The sequence below is a fragment of the Mauremys mutica genome, chromosome 16, assembly GCF_020497125.1.
Source record: "Mauremys mutica isolate MM-2020 ecotype Southern chromosome 16, ASM2049712v1, whole genome shotgun sequence".
NCBI classification, from domain to species: Eukaryota; Metazoa; Chordata; order Testudines; family Geoemydidae; genus Mauremys; species Mauremys mutica.
This window is the reverse complement of record NC_059087.1, coordinates 13,432,269-13,448,786: the sequence shown is the minus strand read 5'-3', so window position 1 is coordinate 13,448,786 and position 16,518 is coordinate 13,432,269. Positions and strand designations below refer to the sequence as shown.

Sequence of the window (16,518 nt, the reverse complement as noted above, 5' to 3'; positions counted from 1 at the left end):
CCTGGTATACGGTTTTGTTTAAACCATCCATGTGAAAGAATTGCTATGCTGAAAGGTTCCCCTCGCCCCCTCCTGGCAGCAGTGCCCAGGAGCGAGGTAGCATCTCGACACAGCAGTCACTGAATTGCCTAAAGCTGGAGAGTACAAACCAATTCCAGGATCTATCACTGAATCCTGATCTAAGTCCGAACTTTCCTAACAGCAACCTGGACCGAATCCAATCGCGTGGCTTTTTTCGTTCTTTGATATGTGCCTTCTTTTACAGAGCCCAGGCTAGCCTCTTGCACAATAAACTTTTCTTTCTTCAAGAGAAAAGTCTGGCTCTCTCTTTAGAGGCTGTAATGTTAAGTTGCCATGGAAGTGCCAGCACAGTGATCAAGCAGGAGCAGTTCCCAGCCTGCCACTAAAGAGCTTTCGGTTCCTAGCTGTACCGCGGAAACAGAGCAAGTCCCTGGGACAGAGCATAGCACAGGAAGACTGGCTGCAAAATCCAGCATGGATTGTAATAGATCATTTCAACCAAATCCTCTGTTTGGATCTGATTTGTAGTAGGATCCATTGAGAAGCATAAGCGGGCTCTACAGAGATTCAGCCTATTGGGGGGTTTCCTACTCAGAATACATATTTTCAGGATTATCGTTTGGTGGTTGGCGTTTATTTACATATTTTAATCCCAAGCCAGAACAGCCTCTCCTAAAAGAACCAGAGAGTCCAATGTCAATCTTAGTAATACTTTGCTCTCAAAATTCCGTGCGGGCTACTAATATTAATGGACTAATACATCTGCGGGGCGCAGAAACTGGAAACAGGTGATTATTTCAGTTTCCAGATTTAAGGCTGGGGGGGGGGGGATCCAGCTTCCTTTGCAGTTTCTGAGGAGAGAGGCAGCAAAGGAGCTTGTCTGGCAAGCTGCACCCTGATCCCCAAGCTCCAACAGCCATGGTGAGCCCTTCGCGCTGCTCCTCCAGCCCCAAGCCAACCACGGTCCCTCCCCGGCTCCAGCCTCCCGGGAAACAGACGCGAGTCTCAGCTCCCTGGTACAATGGTTGCGCCAGAGAATAAGCAGCCTGTTCCCCAAGAGGCGGTTTCACCCTCCCTGGCCCAGCCCAGCCCCGATCCCCGCTCTCCCCCCCTCCAGCCGGGCTTCGGGAGGGACGGACGCCCCACGCTGCACCCCGAAACCACGGGGACCCCGCGCGGCGGCAACTTACAACTCCCAGGTTCAGGTCGGCGGCCGTCGGGGTCGGCGCGGCGAAGGTTTCCTGCCAAGCCAGCCAGAGGGCGACGGTCAGAAACATCTCCCGGGAAAGCCCCCCGCTCTGCCCGGCGCCCGCGGTGCCCAGCAGCATCCCGCCCGCCCGCCCTCCCGCCTAGTCCCGCGCCGCCTCCCGCTGCCGCGGCCGGGCTCCGGCGAGCTGCGGGGGCTCAGAGGCGGCGGGCGGCATCCGAGCGCGCAGCCGCCTCCTCCTCCTCCTCCTCCTCCTCCTCCGCGGGCTCCAACTTCCCCGGCTCCCGCCGCTCTCCAGCCCGGGCGCGTCCCCCGCCGCGCAGCAGCAGCCGCCGCCGGGCTCCGGGGCGGTGGGAAGTTGCTTCGGGTTCAGCGCCGGCTCCGCGCCTCCCTCCCCGGGGCAGCGCAGCGCAGCGCAGCGCAGCGGCCGCCCCCGCCTGCTCCGCCGCCTCTGGCCGCAGCCCGAGCCCGAGCCCCGCCGCCGCCGCGCAGGGAGGAGGGGCGGAGCGGCGCCCGGGGAAGGGGCGGGGCTCGCAGCTCGGCGGAGGGGGGACCCCCCGCGGGGAGGGGGGGGGGTCTGCGGGGCTCCTGCGACCCTGCACGGTCCTCGTTGCAGCCGCGGCAATAGCGAGCCCCCGAGGCCGGGAGCAGGGCCGGCTTCTCCGCCTCCCCCGACTCCGAGAGCTCAGTCCGAAGAGAACCCCCCCCCCAGGCTCCCCCTAGCCACTTCTCCGCACTTCGTGGGGACGGGGCGCGACCAGGCTGCACTTGGCTGGGGGTTCAGGGCTGAGGAGAGCTGAGTTCAGGTCCTGTGTGACCTTGGGCAAGTCCTGGGATCCCAGGCCCACTGCAACTCTCTTGCCCTTGGCCTCAGGGGACTGGGCCCAGGCTCTTCATACGTCCCTGCACCCGTTTCTTCCTTGCTCTGTCTTGTCTCTGCAGTCTGAGAGATCTTTGGGGCAGGAGTGTGTCTTCCTGGGAGTTTGTGCAGCGCCTAGCGCAGTGGGGCCCCAATCTGGGTTGGTGCAGCTATGTGCTGTCCTAGTAATAATGAAAAGTCATGTTTGTTTGGGGCGTTTGTCCCACTGGGTATTGTGCAGAGCAAAGATTCCATGGAGGAAGGGGGGTGGATTAGAGAAGCACCATATAAAACCGGTATCTATCCCTGTATCTGATCAGAGAGAGACACCAAGATAGCAAAATGTTCCGTGCTGGGTAGGCAGGGTCTTATTTTTATGCCACCTACAGCACTGATCATGGAGTCTGTGCTTATTAGTAAATAATGAGTTGCCTTGTTACCTATCAGATAAAAGCAATCATATAATTTCTTGGGAGGTGGAATAGTCCAGCGGTGAGGGTACCGAGCTGGCAGTCAGGCCACCCGCATTCCAGCCCTGGCTCTGCTACTGGCCTGGTGGGTGACCTTGGGCATGTCAGTTCCCTGCTCTGTGCCTTAGTTTCCCATTTGTAAAAAGGAGGAGAATGTTGCTGACTTTCCTTTGGGATCTACAGCTGAAAAGATGAATATACAAAGGAAAGAGCCTGCTAGAAAAAGAAGATCTGTGCAATACCTTTCAAACATCCCAGTGGTTCATTTCCAAAGCCAGCTGTTTACAGAGGGTATGTCTGTGTGGGGTGCAGAGGTGAGGAAAGAAGAAACAGGATGTGACTCTCCCAGAGGGAGAGTAACTTAAATCAGAACACGGGGTGGCCTCTCACTTAGATTTAACAGCTTCTGTTTTTTCTCTCTAGCCAGAACAAACCGTCCATGTTTCTGATGCACATGTACAAATTAATTTTAATAATTTAAATTCTTGCAGGGCAGGAGATACTTGCTCCAGGCTAAACTCTTAAAGGGTCTTTTCAGCATCACTCTTGGCCTAGGATCTGCTTTCTTTTCCACTCTTCAGTATCAGGGCCCTGAGCACTGACAACCCCCAGACAATGCTCTGAACGGCTGCAGTGCTGCTAATGGCTGCACACGTCCCGCCCTGTTCAGGTCTGCCCTTCTTTAGTGAGAGGAACAGTTACAAAACCATCGGGCACCCAAAATATACGGCCCAAGCCAAAGCCCGCTGATGTAAATGGAAAGTTTCCTGCCTGCTGGAGCGGCCTCCCTGTACTTTCCCATCCATTTTCATTTCTTATCCAAGGACGGAGACCGTGGAGCCAGGGAGGCAGGTAACATCTCCTTACTCTTTGGTTCCTCTCTCTGTCAGTAGCATTTTTACAGGGCTGCAGGCCTCATTTCTGGCTGATGAGGACACTTGCCGTTTCAGTTCTTGGTTAGGGGATGAGCTTGCGAGTGTCACAGCCCCCATCTTCTCTACCTCCTAGGCCACTGGCTCCATGGCTCTCACCACCTACTGTCTGCCCTAGGGTGACCAGACAGCAAATGTGAAAAATCAGGACGGAGGTGTGTGTGGGGGGGGGGGCAATAGGAGCCTATATAAGAAAAAGACTGTCCCTATAAAATCGGGACATCTGGTCACCCTAGCCCATTTGGTTCTCTCTGCTGCAGTTTGTTCAAGCCAACTGTGGGTTGAAATTCACTCCCATGCCGAGGGCCTGCCAAGGCCTACACCGCTGCTCTCCTACTTAAAGTCTGTGTAAGTGTCGGGCAGACTCTCTGCACAGGGGCTGAAATTTCACCTGACATGATGAAGAAAGAGCATTAAATAATAAGCCAACAAAGTGTCTGCTCTTCTTCCCCTTGAAGTCATTGAAAGCTTTTCCATGGACGTTAATAGGTTCAGCGTCAGGCCCACAGACTCCAGCTCTCTACCTTAGCAGAAAGCAGACTCCCATGGGAATATTTAGACTATGTCAATAATAATCAAATACCATGAAAGATGTTTTATCACATACACCAACTGGATCATGCTAGCAAAGCTCTCAGTCTTTCAAGGCCTCTAAACCAATGAAGTCAGTTTTTAATTTCTGACAACTTACTAGATCTGAACACAGAGAGTCTACAAGTTACTAGGTCTGAACGGGAGTGCTGCACTTTGCTGTTGTTTCAACATGCACCGCACCTCGGTCCAGCCTCTAAACTCTGCATCACCCCCAGCGAGTAGCAGAGTCTGTGTGTGCAGTCCATCTCAGCTTGTCTTCGGTTTCATTGTGACAAATGGATTGTCCCAGTAAACAGTGGCAGGATTTTACAGTGTCTGCAATGCATTTTCCCTGGGAGCTGTGAGCCTGCCTTACTCTTAAAGGGATAGATGGCACTGTTCACCCTGAGATCTCCAGATTCTGCCGGTTCAGGATGGAATGCTGCTGGGACAAAACAATCGTGTACATCAATATGATACCTTCAGTGCATAGAGGGGTCACTGAAATGCAGCCACTTCTGGGGGAGAAGGGCAGCAGCTAGCAGCCGGGACCAGAGCAGTGCTGTGGAGATGGAGAGAGGGAGTCAATGGGGGGTAAAAAAAAATGCCATGAGGTAATTAATTTCCATGCCGATATACTGAATCTCTGGAGTGCTAGCATCCCTCCCCACCAGTGAACTGCACCGAACTCACTGGGCCTGCTCAGTGAAGTCAGTGGAGCTATGCTGATTTACACCAGCTGAGGATCTAGCCCACTATATCTACCTCAGAAGGGTGCAGGGCTCAGTTGACGCTGTTGGGATTCAGACCCATGGTTGCCGGGAGTCTAGGAGGTTCAAGGGCTTTTCTTGCTAAAACAAAGTCCCAACCCTCAGTCTTCAAAGCTAATGGCAAAAATGCCATTAGCTTCAATAGATTTCTAAATAAAGACAAATCTATGGTGCATTAGGTTCCAGCCTGTTCTGTATTCTAATGTCTCCATTTCACATGCCTCTAATTATACATTTGGAAACTTGCCTAAATCCTCTTTACTACTTTGTGGTTCTCTTTACCCCACTGTCTCTCTTTCGGTGCCTTTTCATTTTTGTCTGTTACCATATCTTCGTGTTACTCTCTTTGAATCAATATCTCCTCACCCTCCTTCCTTTTTCTCCATTTGCTTTCCTTCCTTCTTGCCTCCTGCTGCCCTTCTCCTGACTCAGCTCTTCCTTTCCGCCGATCTCTGGGGATAGCTATGTTTCTCAAAGCCAATAATTGTTGCATTAGACATGATTATAGAAAGCATATTGTTTGCTTGGATCCAGAAGTCACAACTCCATGCAAAATTCAAAAGCCTCCAAACAACCCCCTCCCAGCCCCTCCCCTGTTTCCAAAGTGCAGAAGCATTATCTTGGGTGTTCACTGACTCTCTGACATTGCTTAGCAACCTCATGTACAGTAATTTCCTGCTAAGTAGCTTCAGAATCTCTTCTTATTAGGAGTCACTTCACTTGGCAGTTGACATGACTCTGGGCAGATCCGAATGATCCTTTGAAGGGACACCAAGTCAATATAAAAAGACAACACTGGAGCAGTGTACAGTAATGACGCACAACGCTAGCACTTCCAGCGATGTTAAACAACTGTCAGATTCTGCCCCCTCTTACCTTGAGGGTATGAGCAGTCCCATAGACATCAGGAAGCCTACTCGCAGCATAAGTGCTCACTAACATAAATCAGGCTTGCAAAATCTGGCCTGTAGCGTTTGGATGCTGGAGAAGAAGGATGGCCCTGGGGCTAAGGCACTGGCCTAGGACTCAGGAGAGCTGGGGTTATGTCCAAGCTCTGCCACAGGTTTCCAGTGTAACCTTGGAGAAGTCACTCAGGAAATGTCTGCACTGCAATAAAATACCTGTGGCTGGCCCGCGTCAGCTGACTCGGCTCAGGCTGCCAGGCTATAAAATTGAAGTTTAGACATTTGGGCTCAGGGACCCTCCCCCTTCGCGGGGGTCTCAGAGCCCTGGCACCAACCTGACCCTGAGCTCTGCACCGCATTTTTGTAGCCCTGCAGCCCGAGCCCTGGTGAACAGATGTGGGCCGACTGCGGGTCTTTTATCGGTGTGGACGTATCTGAGGGGCCTGATTTTCAGAGGTGCTGAGTACCCAGACCTCCAGCTGAAGTTCAGGGGAGCTGCAGGTGCTCAGCACCCACCCTGAAAAAACAGACTCTGGTCTCTCTCTCAGTTTCCCCTGTAAAGTGGGGGTAATAATACATCCCTGTGATGATGGGGGCAGCATAAGCACTTCCTCTGTGCAAAGGAGCTGCTAGATACGTTGCATTTGTGCAATGCTTTCCCCCGTGCGAGGAGCTCATTAACATTAATGGGATAGGTGTCCTTTCCCTCATTTCCTCCCTGAGGAAACTGATGCACAAAGGGGGAAAGTGATGAGTCCAACGGCACAGAATGCACTTCCCAAGGAAGGAAATAGTGGCTCCATTGAAGACTATGGGAGTTTTGCAATGGACTTCAATGGGGCCAGGGTTTCACCCATCTCCTAGCTCTGTGCTTTAACTGCAGGCATGTCCTCCTCCACGAGCCCTCCCAGCAGCACCCTCAGGGATTAAACCTTACAACTTCGGTCAGTGCTGGTGGTGCTTTAAATGGGTTGGCGGCAGGGTCCCTGCCTCAGATGTATTCTAATTCCCTTAGGCTTTTCCTTCTGATATGATGTGTAACATGTACCAATTTGTAACAAATCTAAACTATATTAAACTTGCCTATGGCACTAGAATACTATCCCCACAGCCATTTTTTGTGTGCTTGTGTTATACAAATACAGTAATCACATCATTTCATATTTATATGGAAAGTTTCAATACAGCGAAGATAGAATCACAGCTGCACATCAGTAAAAGCAGACAGCCTCCTTTCAAGTGAATGCTGGCAATTGGATTCTAAGACAGGGACTTCCAAACACCTCTTTCTTTACATTGCTTCACATGGCTTCAGTAGGCTGCACCAGAGATTCATTTGGCCTGTAGAATGGATGATTTAAAAAAAGGAATGGCTCATTTTCTGGCCCTCTGGAACAGCGGAAGCTGTGATGGTCCAAGTTTCTTTCTGGTGGTAACACCCCTGAAGTCAAGGGAGCTACTCCAGGGATAATTTTTGAGGCAGTGTTATACGGAGATTCAGACCTCACGATTCCAGGCCCAAGCTGATTACCTTCATGGAGGAATCCCCTGTGAGCAGCATTGCCAAAATGGCGGATTACAAAGGTTTTCAAACTTTCTTCTGAAGCATCAGTTATTGGCCACAACTATGGACAAGAAGCTTGGAGTAGACAGATTCATTTCAAATGAGTGTGTTTAAATAGGGCCAGAATGTGAAGTCCTTACTCTCTCAGATGGGGAGTTACTCACCTGAGTAGGCCCACTGAAGTCAGCTGGGCACATGCTTGCTCAACACCATGAGCAAGTGTCCCCCCCATCTGTCCCTTAGATTTTGGTCTCATCCACACTCCATGTGGAGGGGTGCCCTTGACATCTGAGAGCATGCCAGTCAGTGATGAACAGGATAGGAGGCAGAAGGCGGACGATAAATGACCTTGCAGATTTCAAATGATTCTCCAAACTCATCTTCACGTTCTGTAATGGGTGCACGTGTAACGCTGCTAGACCCTGGTCATCAGTGGGCAGGATCGAACCTGGGACCTCTGGAGCTTCGTGCATGAGCTAAAAGCCAACGGGCTCTAAGTCTCCTCTACAGCCTTAGCTAATTTAACTCTCTCTCTCTTTAAGTGGTCTCAGTGCCACTAGATGGGACAGAACCCCACCCCCAAGGAGGTGTGTGGGTTACACATGTACAGGGGAATACATCCCTTACGCCTCAGCACTAGACAACCTGCAGCACTGGAGTCTGCATAGAAGGGAACAGCCGCTACTGGGCTTCTACTCCCCATCTGGGATAGGAGTTGGCAGGCAGGAACTGGGAGTAGGTGGAGCCTTGGCAGACGAAGCCAGCACAGAATGGGAAGCAGGAACCAGACTGTGATTTTTAAGGATAGGTCTATACTAGAGCTAAAAGAAGGTGCAACTTCCAGTCCGAGAAGAGAGACGTACTTGCGCCACATGCTAGTTGATCAGAGCTAGTGCGAGTATGTCTAACAGCTGAAAATTTTACTTTCCAGCTCCAGAGCAGACATACCCATAGAGTCATCAACTGCTCCCTGCCCTGCACCGGGGGCTATGCATCTACACACTGCACCTTACTCACCTGAAACTGTAGGTCTTTTATTACTAGTAATAATACACTGTGTGCTTCTCAAGACTATTTTTCTCTTTAAACCTCATTGTCATAGGGATTCAGATGCTAAGAACCCTATTGGATTCATCTGCTGCGGCACTCTAGCTTCAGGTGCTAAAATTGTATATCTATTTTTCGGGGTGATTACAGCTGAGACAAATTGGCAGGTGGGTACAGAGAAAATGTGGACATTTGAAGTCCTGGGGGAAATCCCATGAATAACCATGCTTGGGAAGAAGCTCAGGCTGAGGTTAGCTTTGAGTGAAGTTGCTTGAACAATTTCAAATCTTGATTTTTGTGGGGGAGGAGAGACGAAAAAAAAGGGAACAATTTTTTTTGCAAAAATTTTCATCCTGTTTTTGACCATCTCTATTTTTGAGTCACCAGCAAAGCCAACACCCAGGACTGGGGGTTGAGTTTGGAAACTAGGACCTGATTCAGTGAAGCACTTAAACAAATGTTGCACGTTAAACACATGTGCAGCGCCACTGAAATCCCCTAATGTCATTGGTTCAGGATCAAGCCCTATATCAGGATCTGTGTGCTCTGTTGCGAAGAGAGTTGAAGCCAAGCCATATCCATTCACAATCATCATAAGAGCTCTGCCTGGGAATTCCTAAGGGAGTGAGGTGGCCAAACATCACTGAAAATCCCAACCTATGACGTTTGCATTCTTGGGTGATTGTTCCACTTCGCCATTACCCCAGATATTAATTATTTATCATTATTAATTTATTATTTGCTTTGCGATAGCATGTAGGAGCCCCAGTCTTGGACCAGGATCTCATTGCGCTAGGTGCTGTACAAATACAAAACACAAAGATGGCTCTGGACATTAAGAATTTACAATCTAAGTAATTTGCTACACTGTACAAGTAGATACATAGTCCATTCCCTTCAGCAGCTCAGAATAAATCCCAACCAAGCTGTCAACACATTTAGCAAAAAGAAGAGAGAACATTTACCAATGGGTGGCAGATTTTTTTATGCAAAATTAATCAAAAGACTGATACCAGAATGGACAAAAAGCTTGGAGGGATTTTCTGAACTGGTTAATTTTTCTGTGATATTGGACATATTCTGAGTACAATGCTCTTTGATCAACAAAGCAGAACCACTGTGAGGGAGACTGACTATCCCCAATTCTGCGAATGCTTACAAAGCACATGCTTAACTTTGAGCATGTACATAGAGCTGCACAAAATTTTCATGGCAAACAGTAAATTTGCCCCCAAGTGCATTTTTTGGGGCATGAAAACTGTTTGCAAATTCAGGTCAAATTTGCCAAATAGTTTCAGCCAAAAAAATGGATTTTTCTCTCAAAAAAAGTTAAGATTAAGCATTTCAACCATTGTGAAAGGAATCTTTTTGTTTTAAAATGATCTCATTTTTTTTAAAAGGGGAAACATCTGAAAAATTAAAACCAATAAATAAATACCTCATCAATCATTTGGGATCAAAACCCACGCCACAATGAAATCTGTGGAAAAATTGTTTTGGTTTGTTTTTTCCATTTAATTTCAGGTGTGTTTTGATCCAAAATGATTTATTTATTTATTGGTTTTTGTTTTGGGAGAAAAAAATGGGGAAAAATCAGCTTAGCTTTGAAAAATACAGATTTTTTTTTGATTGCCCCCAACCGAAAAAATCAGTGATTCAATCAGCTCAGCACATGAGAGCCCCACAGACATAGTGATAAGTTATGGAGGTCTCGCTCAATTCCAGAGGTGTTTGGAATTTATGTACAATAGGACAAGGCAGATTGCATGGATCTGTCACTTTCAGAGAACAGCAATAAGTAGTGTTGAAAAACATGAAGTTCACAGAACAAACAAAATTGTGGGTTTTCTCCCTACATTTATTTTTCAGTAAACAAAATATCTAGGCTTCATATTCTGCTCTGCAGCAGTTCACTGCTAGGAACGATTTTCATGCCATTCATACCTTTTCTTTTTTATACAATTCCATTCAGCGAGACAGATGTCAGCTTTTTAAGTGTATTCTGCGATATGTATTCCTTATTCTTCATTTGTTGCAAATGAATGGCTCAATTAAAACAGCATTTTCAGACATTTATCTGAAACATTTGCTTTTCAGAACAACAAAAAAATAAAAAGATAACCACAATCAACTGTAAGCATGACATAGCGGATATGACAGGTACGGCAAATAGCTCTTCATTATGGTGCCAGTGCAATAGAATCTCATTTAGTACAAAACTTGTATGCAAAGCAACATGCACTAGTAAAACTGACTTACAAGTTAGCACATGCCTGAACTGGCTGGCACTGTAAGTAGTTGGAAACTAGGAACATATTTGTTTTCTTTATCTGTGCATTCAAATTAAAAAAACATATACTTAAAATATTTGCATCTTTGTGCACTCAAGTTTCTGAATATCAATTTTAAATGTTCTAATTATCTTCCAACTATATATGCCATATGCAGATTTTCCTCTCAGTGTATTCAGCATGGTTAGCATGTACGACAACATTCAGACAATTTAATTTCCTAATTACTCTGCTATGTGGCAAATACTCTTTGCTTTAAAAATAGAGTATTTCTTGCCAGTAGATGCTCTACAACTTCTTCTGCCTTGTTATATCCCTGAGGGTTCTGGCATGCTGGCAGGTCAAGAAATATTCATTTTCTACATTCTCACTCAGGAACATAGAAATTGTGATGCTGAACAGACCAATGGTCCAGTCCCATCCGGTGTCTCGTCTCCAAGAGTGGCAAAGCCAAGTGCTTCAGTGGCAGATACAGAACTTCATGACCTAATTTGTGGTGGTCCACTTTTGTCATTTGACTTTTTAAGATGGATCAGCCTTGGCCTTCAGAGTGGCTAGAACTATTGGCACTTAAGAAATAGCAGTTCAGCATTCAAAGCACCCAAGATGAGAGGCAGGCAGCTGTCTGCGTGGATCAGGTGCCTTTTTAAGTAAGTTCTGGTGCGGCTAGGAAGGGGAGCATCAGTTATCTGCGATCTTAACTCTTTCCACATTTCCACTGAGGAAAATGTTTCTCAGCCATGTGATAATGCAGAACCAGAGACATGACGACAGGTTTAGAACCTGTCTGGGAAGGAGAAGCAAATCAAAACATTACTGGCAGTGGGAGAAGCATCAATATCACTTCATGTGTCAGCTGCAAGCCTACCTTGTTTAAGCAACAAAAAGGAGCCCAGAGGTTAATTAACCAGAGGTAGAACATACTAATTTACCTTAAAATAAAAATAACCCCCTAACATTTGGTGGATTCTTCTGAGCGGAATAAATTAATTTGAACACCATTTATGTATAATTTGGTCTTCCTTAGCTTGGGGATATCACAAAACCTTAGACCTGCTATTAGAGTACATTAATAAGTGTTTATTTTTCTATCAGTCAAGAGGACAACAAATGAGGAGAGATTAATAAGACTGGGACTTCTCAGCTTGGAAAAGAGATGACTAAGACCCCAAGCCCCCTGAATCCTCTGGGCGGCCCTGCCAACCGGTGTGGCAGTATGTCCGCTCACCCATGAACTATTGATACTTGCATGTACTATTTGGGAGCTTCTCAGCCCTCACGTACAATGCACCATCTGACCAGATCTAGCACACTCCAGGGCTTCTCTAAAGGCCACCACACATTTATTTCCTTCTCTCATTAATACATAAATAAAGATAAGCTTGAGCCACAATGTTTGGGCTCAGCCCCTGAACGTTACCAAAGTCGTGTATCCAGGATTTTGTCCTGGTTCAGTTCCAAAGGCCAGCTGGTAAATTTGGAGCAGTTCTGAAACTCGACAAGATGCAAGAGGAGATTGGATCCGCTGTTGTGGTTCAGGGCCATCTCTCTCTTCATTCTCTCTCAGAATGCACTAGCACTAATGCTAACATTATCCTTTGCAGCATTCCAGTGAAACCACAAAGTGAGGACACCTTGATGAGATTGTCAGTCTCCCCCTTTTAGTCCTTTAACAAGAGAACCAGATTTATCTCTAGAAAAGCAAGATCACTGCGTCAGAAACAGGCAACCTGCATTTAGAAGTGTCTCCTTCTTTGTATCCTTCTCTGTACATTTTTAACAAAACAAGGTATGTTCAAGCCACTTGATCAATTCTTTCTACTTGATACCTGTGGTGAGAGAAAGTGGTATTTAATAACGCAAGTATTTACTATGAAATCTATTGTTGAAGAGCAAAATTCCTTTCTCAGATCGACACACAGATTTTGACTGCTCTCACCTACATATTCAGAACTCCCATTGAAGTCAAGCAGCTCTTGCTTCTATTGGAAAAGGAAGATGTTGGTGTTGGAAATGGCCACTGTGTAGTCCTGAGAGTAGAATTTTTCTCTTAGTCCATACTCACCTTGATTCACTAAAAGGGGAGAACAAAAACTTATAGAAGTTCAAAGGACAATGCCATTGCACATCAGATGTACCAAAAATAAATTGTGGCGTAATTTGTGGTGCATCTATGGATACTTAATTACTTCTTGGGATTCAACTTTAATGATGCTTCCCAGCTCCTTTGATGTTAACCAGCAGGGTATGTTGTGCTGTGTTAGAAGTAGGAGCAGCAACAGAGACATAATGGTATCAGTCCAGAATGCAAAAAAAGCACCCTGAATGTTTTTCATTTTCCAAGAACACACATATGCAATAGCACTATGGAAATAAATTGCCCATGAACCTCCTGGCTTTCAGCCACTAGTAAATCTTGCTATTCGTAATGATACCCAGGTACACACAGCAAAATAACATTGCTCCATTAAGAGATCGACTGAAAACTATCCTTGCTTAATGGAAAAAGTTCCCTGTTTACTTGTGTGTTCTCAGAGTGACAGTCTATCACAGCTCATGGCAATCAAGAAATGACTCAGGCCTGTCGCCATGCTACTGAAATAAAATCTATTCCTGTCTAGTCTGTTACATAAAACAACCTTTTGTTCTGGGGATGACAGAAAGATGTCCAAAGGGATGTTTTAGATATAACACCTCTTTGTGTATAATCAGAGCACAACTGAACACTTTTTTATAGTTAGCTTTACTTGAGGAACATTGTTTTAAGCTTCCAACTTTCTGCCACTAATTCGCCTTGATATTGAAGCCTGAGCTAGGACTCTGGGCCTGGCTCTTGCCAAACCTCAGGCAATTGGATTTGGGGTTTATAAAATCTAAACCGAGGGGCCTTTTAGATCTGGAGTCCGTCTCATCCAATCTAACCAAGTCCAGGGGACAGGTGCTGCTGGAGAGGAGGCTCCTGGACTGCCTCTGCTTGCTAATGGCTGGCTTGGCCACTTACAGAGCGCAGTTGTGCTGCCTGATGAGCGAGCCAGAAAGGAAGGATGGTCAAGTGGTCAAGGGACTAACTGGAGGCCTGGGTTCAACTCCCTGCTCTGCCACTCCTGTGTGTCTTTGGACAAGTCATTCGCTCTCTCTGTGCCTCAGTTCCCCATCTGTAAAGAGGGAATAATAGCACTGCCCTGCCTCAGAGTTCTGAGTGAGGATAAATACATTAAGGATTGTGAGGCACTCAAATACTACAGTGATGGAGGCCATCTTAGATAGATAGACCTGAGACCCTCCAAGTCCCAGCTTCCTCTCGGCTGCTCACTTACTCCAGGGGAGCAGTAATCTACTTCTGGTCTATACCAGTGGCAGGTTACTGTTAGCTCAGCTGCACTGGCCAACGTGTCAGGGCAAGGTGAGGTCGACGCTCCACTCACCCCTCTCTCCCGCCCATCTGCAATGCAGATTAACACACACCAGGGGGTGCCTTATGCTCCATCTCTTCCTCGTGTTCTCATTTCTGTGTATGGACAGATCGAAGGCAGCAGTAACATGCACTCCCGTAGTCCTTACTCAGAGCTAGACGCTTAGTGAGCACGCCAGCCTGGGGAACTCCCTCGGATGACAGAAGGCTGCCGTTCTGAACCCTGGCACCCAAATCGGAGGGGAATTTGCATTGCCCTCCATCCTCCTGGCCCACAGTAATTTGGCTGGCTCCAGATAGGAAAGCAATAAGGTGTCTGGTGCAGTTAAGCTTATTCTTACTGGTAATTTAGTGTGTGAGAACTCTGGCTTCCGCTCCTAGTGGCTGTTTAGAACTTCTCCACCAATGGGGGGCCATCTGGCTCTGTCTCGCCCTAATCAAGCAGGGCAAGGGAAGATGGTTGACGCACTGCCAGGAGCCAGCCTGAGAAGGTGGTTTAACTGGGATGCACACTAGAGCATAGTGGCTTACTCACTACACATAAAGGTTTGCTTAGCTCACCCTGCGCAGAGGAAAGGCTGAGCTTTAAAAGAAACGTGTAGAGCAAGTCGCCCTCTCGCCACATGTACTTTGCACAAAGGGTGGCTGCAATTAGGGAACGCATCGCCAAAGGCAGCAGATGGAGCAAGGAGCAAAACACAGCCAAAGGGAGCAGCAGAATTTGATGAGGGCTCAGTGTCCAGTCACATCTGAGGTGCCGAAGCAATCAGACGCAGCAGGCATGATTCAGGAGATTATAGCATGCCTCAGGTAAGAAGAGAGATCAAACACCAAGTGATTCTAGCCGCCTGAGTGCCAAGCAATAATCACCTTGAAGTGCTCTGCCTGGAGAGCATCTCTGTGCTATTAGGAAGCAGAATTTATAAATCCAAATGAGAACAGACCTGGGTGGTACAGACTTGGCTAATAAGCTTAGAACACAGTGGGGGAGTGAGGCATTTATCACTGATCCTGCTCTGCACTCAGCCCCTCTCATGCCCACCTGGGGCTTTTACCACCTTCCTTTCCCAGGAGCACAAGCTCAACACACCTGGGTTCTATTCCCAGCTGTGCCACTGGCCTGTTGAGTCACCCTGGGCAAGTCATTTCCCTCTCTGGGCCTTTCTTTCGCCTCCTGCTCTTTGTCTGGCATATCCATTTGGCCTGTAAGCGCTTCACGGCAGAGGCTTTCTCTGACTGTGTGTTTGTGCAGAGCCTCGGTCAATGGGGCGCTGAATACACCCAGTAATAACGGGGATAGGGCTGGATGGGCAGGTGTCTGTGACAGGCCAATCCCCAAGGCTCCAGTCAGGCATGGGAAGATGGGGCTCGGCTCAGAACAGCAGAATTCTGTCACTGCAGTAGGTGCCTGCGGGAAGACATGGTCTCTCACCGAGAGCAACCTCTGCAACACGCATTTTGCTGGTGTCTGATCAGCAGCGGAGTGACAGCAATGGGGGCGTTGCATGTAACTCACAACCACATTTTGGGAGGGGGGAGGCGCAAGAACCCTGGCTGTGGTAAGTGTTTGCCAGGCTGGGTCAGAAAGCTCCAGCAGTATCCAGCATTCAAGTCTAGTCCATATTTTGGGGGAAGATGGTTAATAAAAGGGACGGCTGCACCGGCACAAATAAAATGAGAAACCCTCAAACTTTCACCCCAGACTCAAACCAAACTTTCTTTGAGGATCAAGAGCATTTCATTAACTCTTTCTTTTCTGGTTATCTCCCACCAACCCCATGCCCACAGTGTAGCTTTGTATTTCCTGGAGGAAATACTGAAATACCAAGAGAGAGACTCTTCTGCTGGTTCCTGTTGAAATCTCGTGGGAGATTGATGGAAATCTCAAGAGAGCTTGTTTTCATGAGATTTCCAGACCCAAGAGATTTGGAGGATTTTGAATGCTTCTGCAGGGTTTTCCATGACTGGTTAAAAATGTATGGGCTGCTCTGTTTTAACCATACATGAAAAGAAATAAAATCGGGCTGTGAGGACTCAGTAGGCCAGTTGTTACTCCACTGATCCTTAAATACACACCTTGGAGGATCAAACCACCTAGGTACTGCAGGACAGTTGCAATTCTAAGGGTAGGTCCATACTTACCGCGCGGGTCGACGCGATGAATTCGACTTCTTGGAGTTCGAACTATCACATCTAATCAAGACGCGATAGTTCGAACTCCCCACGCGCTCCGGTCGACTCCGGAACTCCACCACCGTGAACGGCGGTGGCGGAGTCGACCTTGGAGCCGCGGAGTTCGACCCCACTGCGTCTGGACGGGTAAGTCAGTCGAACTAAGGTAGTTCGACTTCAGCTACGCTATTCACTGGTGTAGACCAGACCTAAGTGAGCTCAACCTGTCTCCTCTGGATATTTAGCCACACTGCCCCCTGGGGTCTGCTCTGCAGATACTAACCATTGGAAGTTA

General features: G+C 47.6%; 1 protein-coding gene across 1 annotated transcript in view; it reads right to left on the bottom strand.

The window, feature by feature from the left end:
• The window catches only part of MMP17 (matrix metallopeptidase 17), a 124,689-nt gene extending 123,354 nt beyond the window's left edge, over nt 1-1,335 (bottom strand). The window contains exon 1 of the mRNA XM_044990418.1: nt 1,212-1,335. Within this exon, the coding sequence (XP_044846353.1) occupies nt 1,212-1,298 (87 nt within the window). The 5' untranslated portion in view covers nt 1,299-1,335. The remainder of the gene's footprint in view (nt 1-1,211) is intronic.
• Between the last annotated feature and the right edge of the window lie 15,183 nt (nt 1,336-16,518).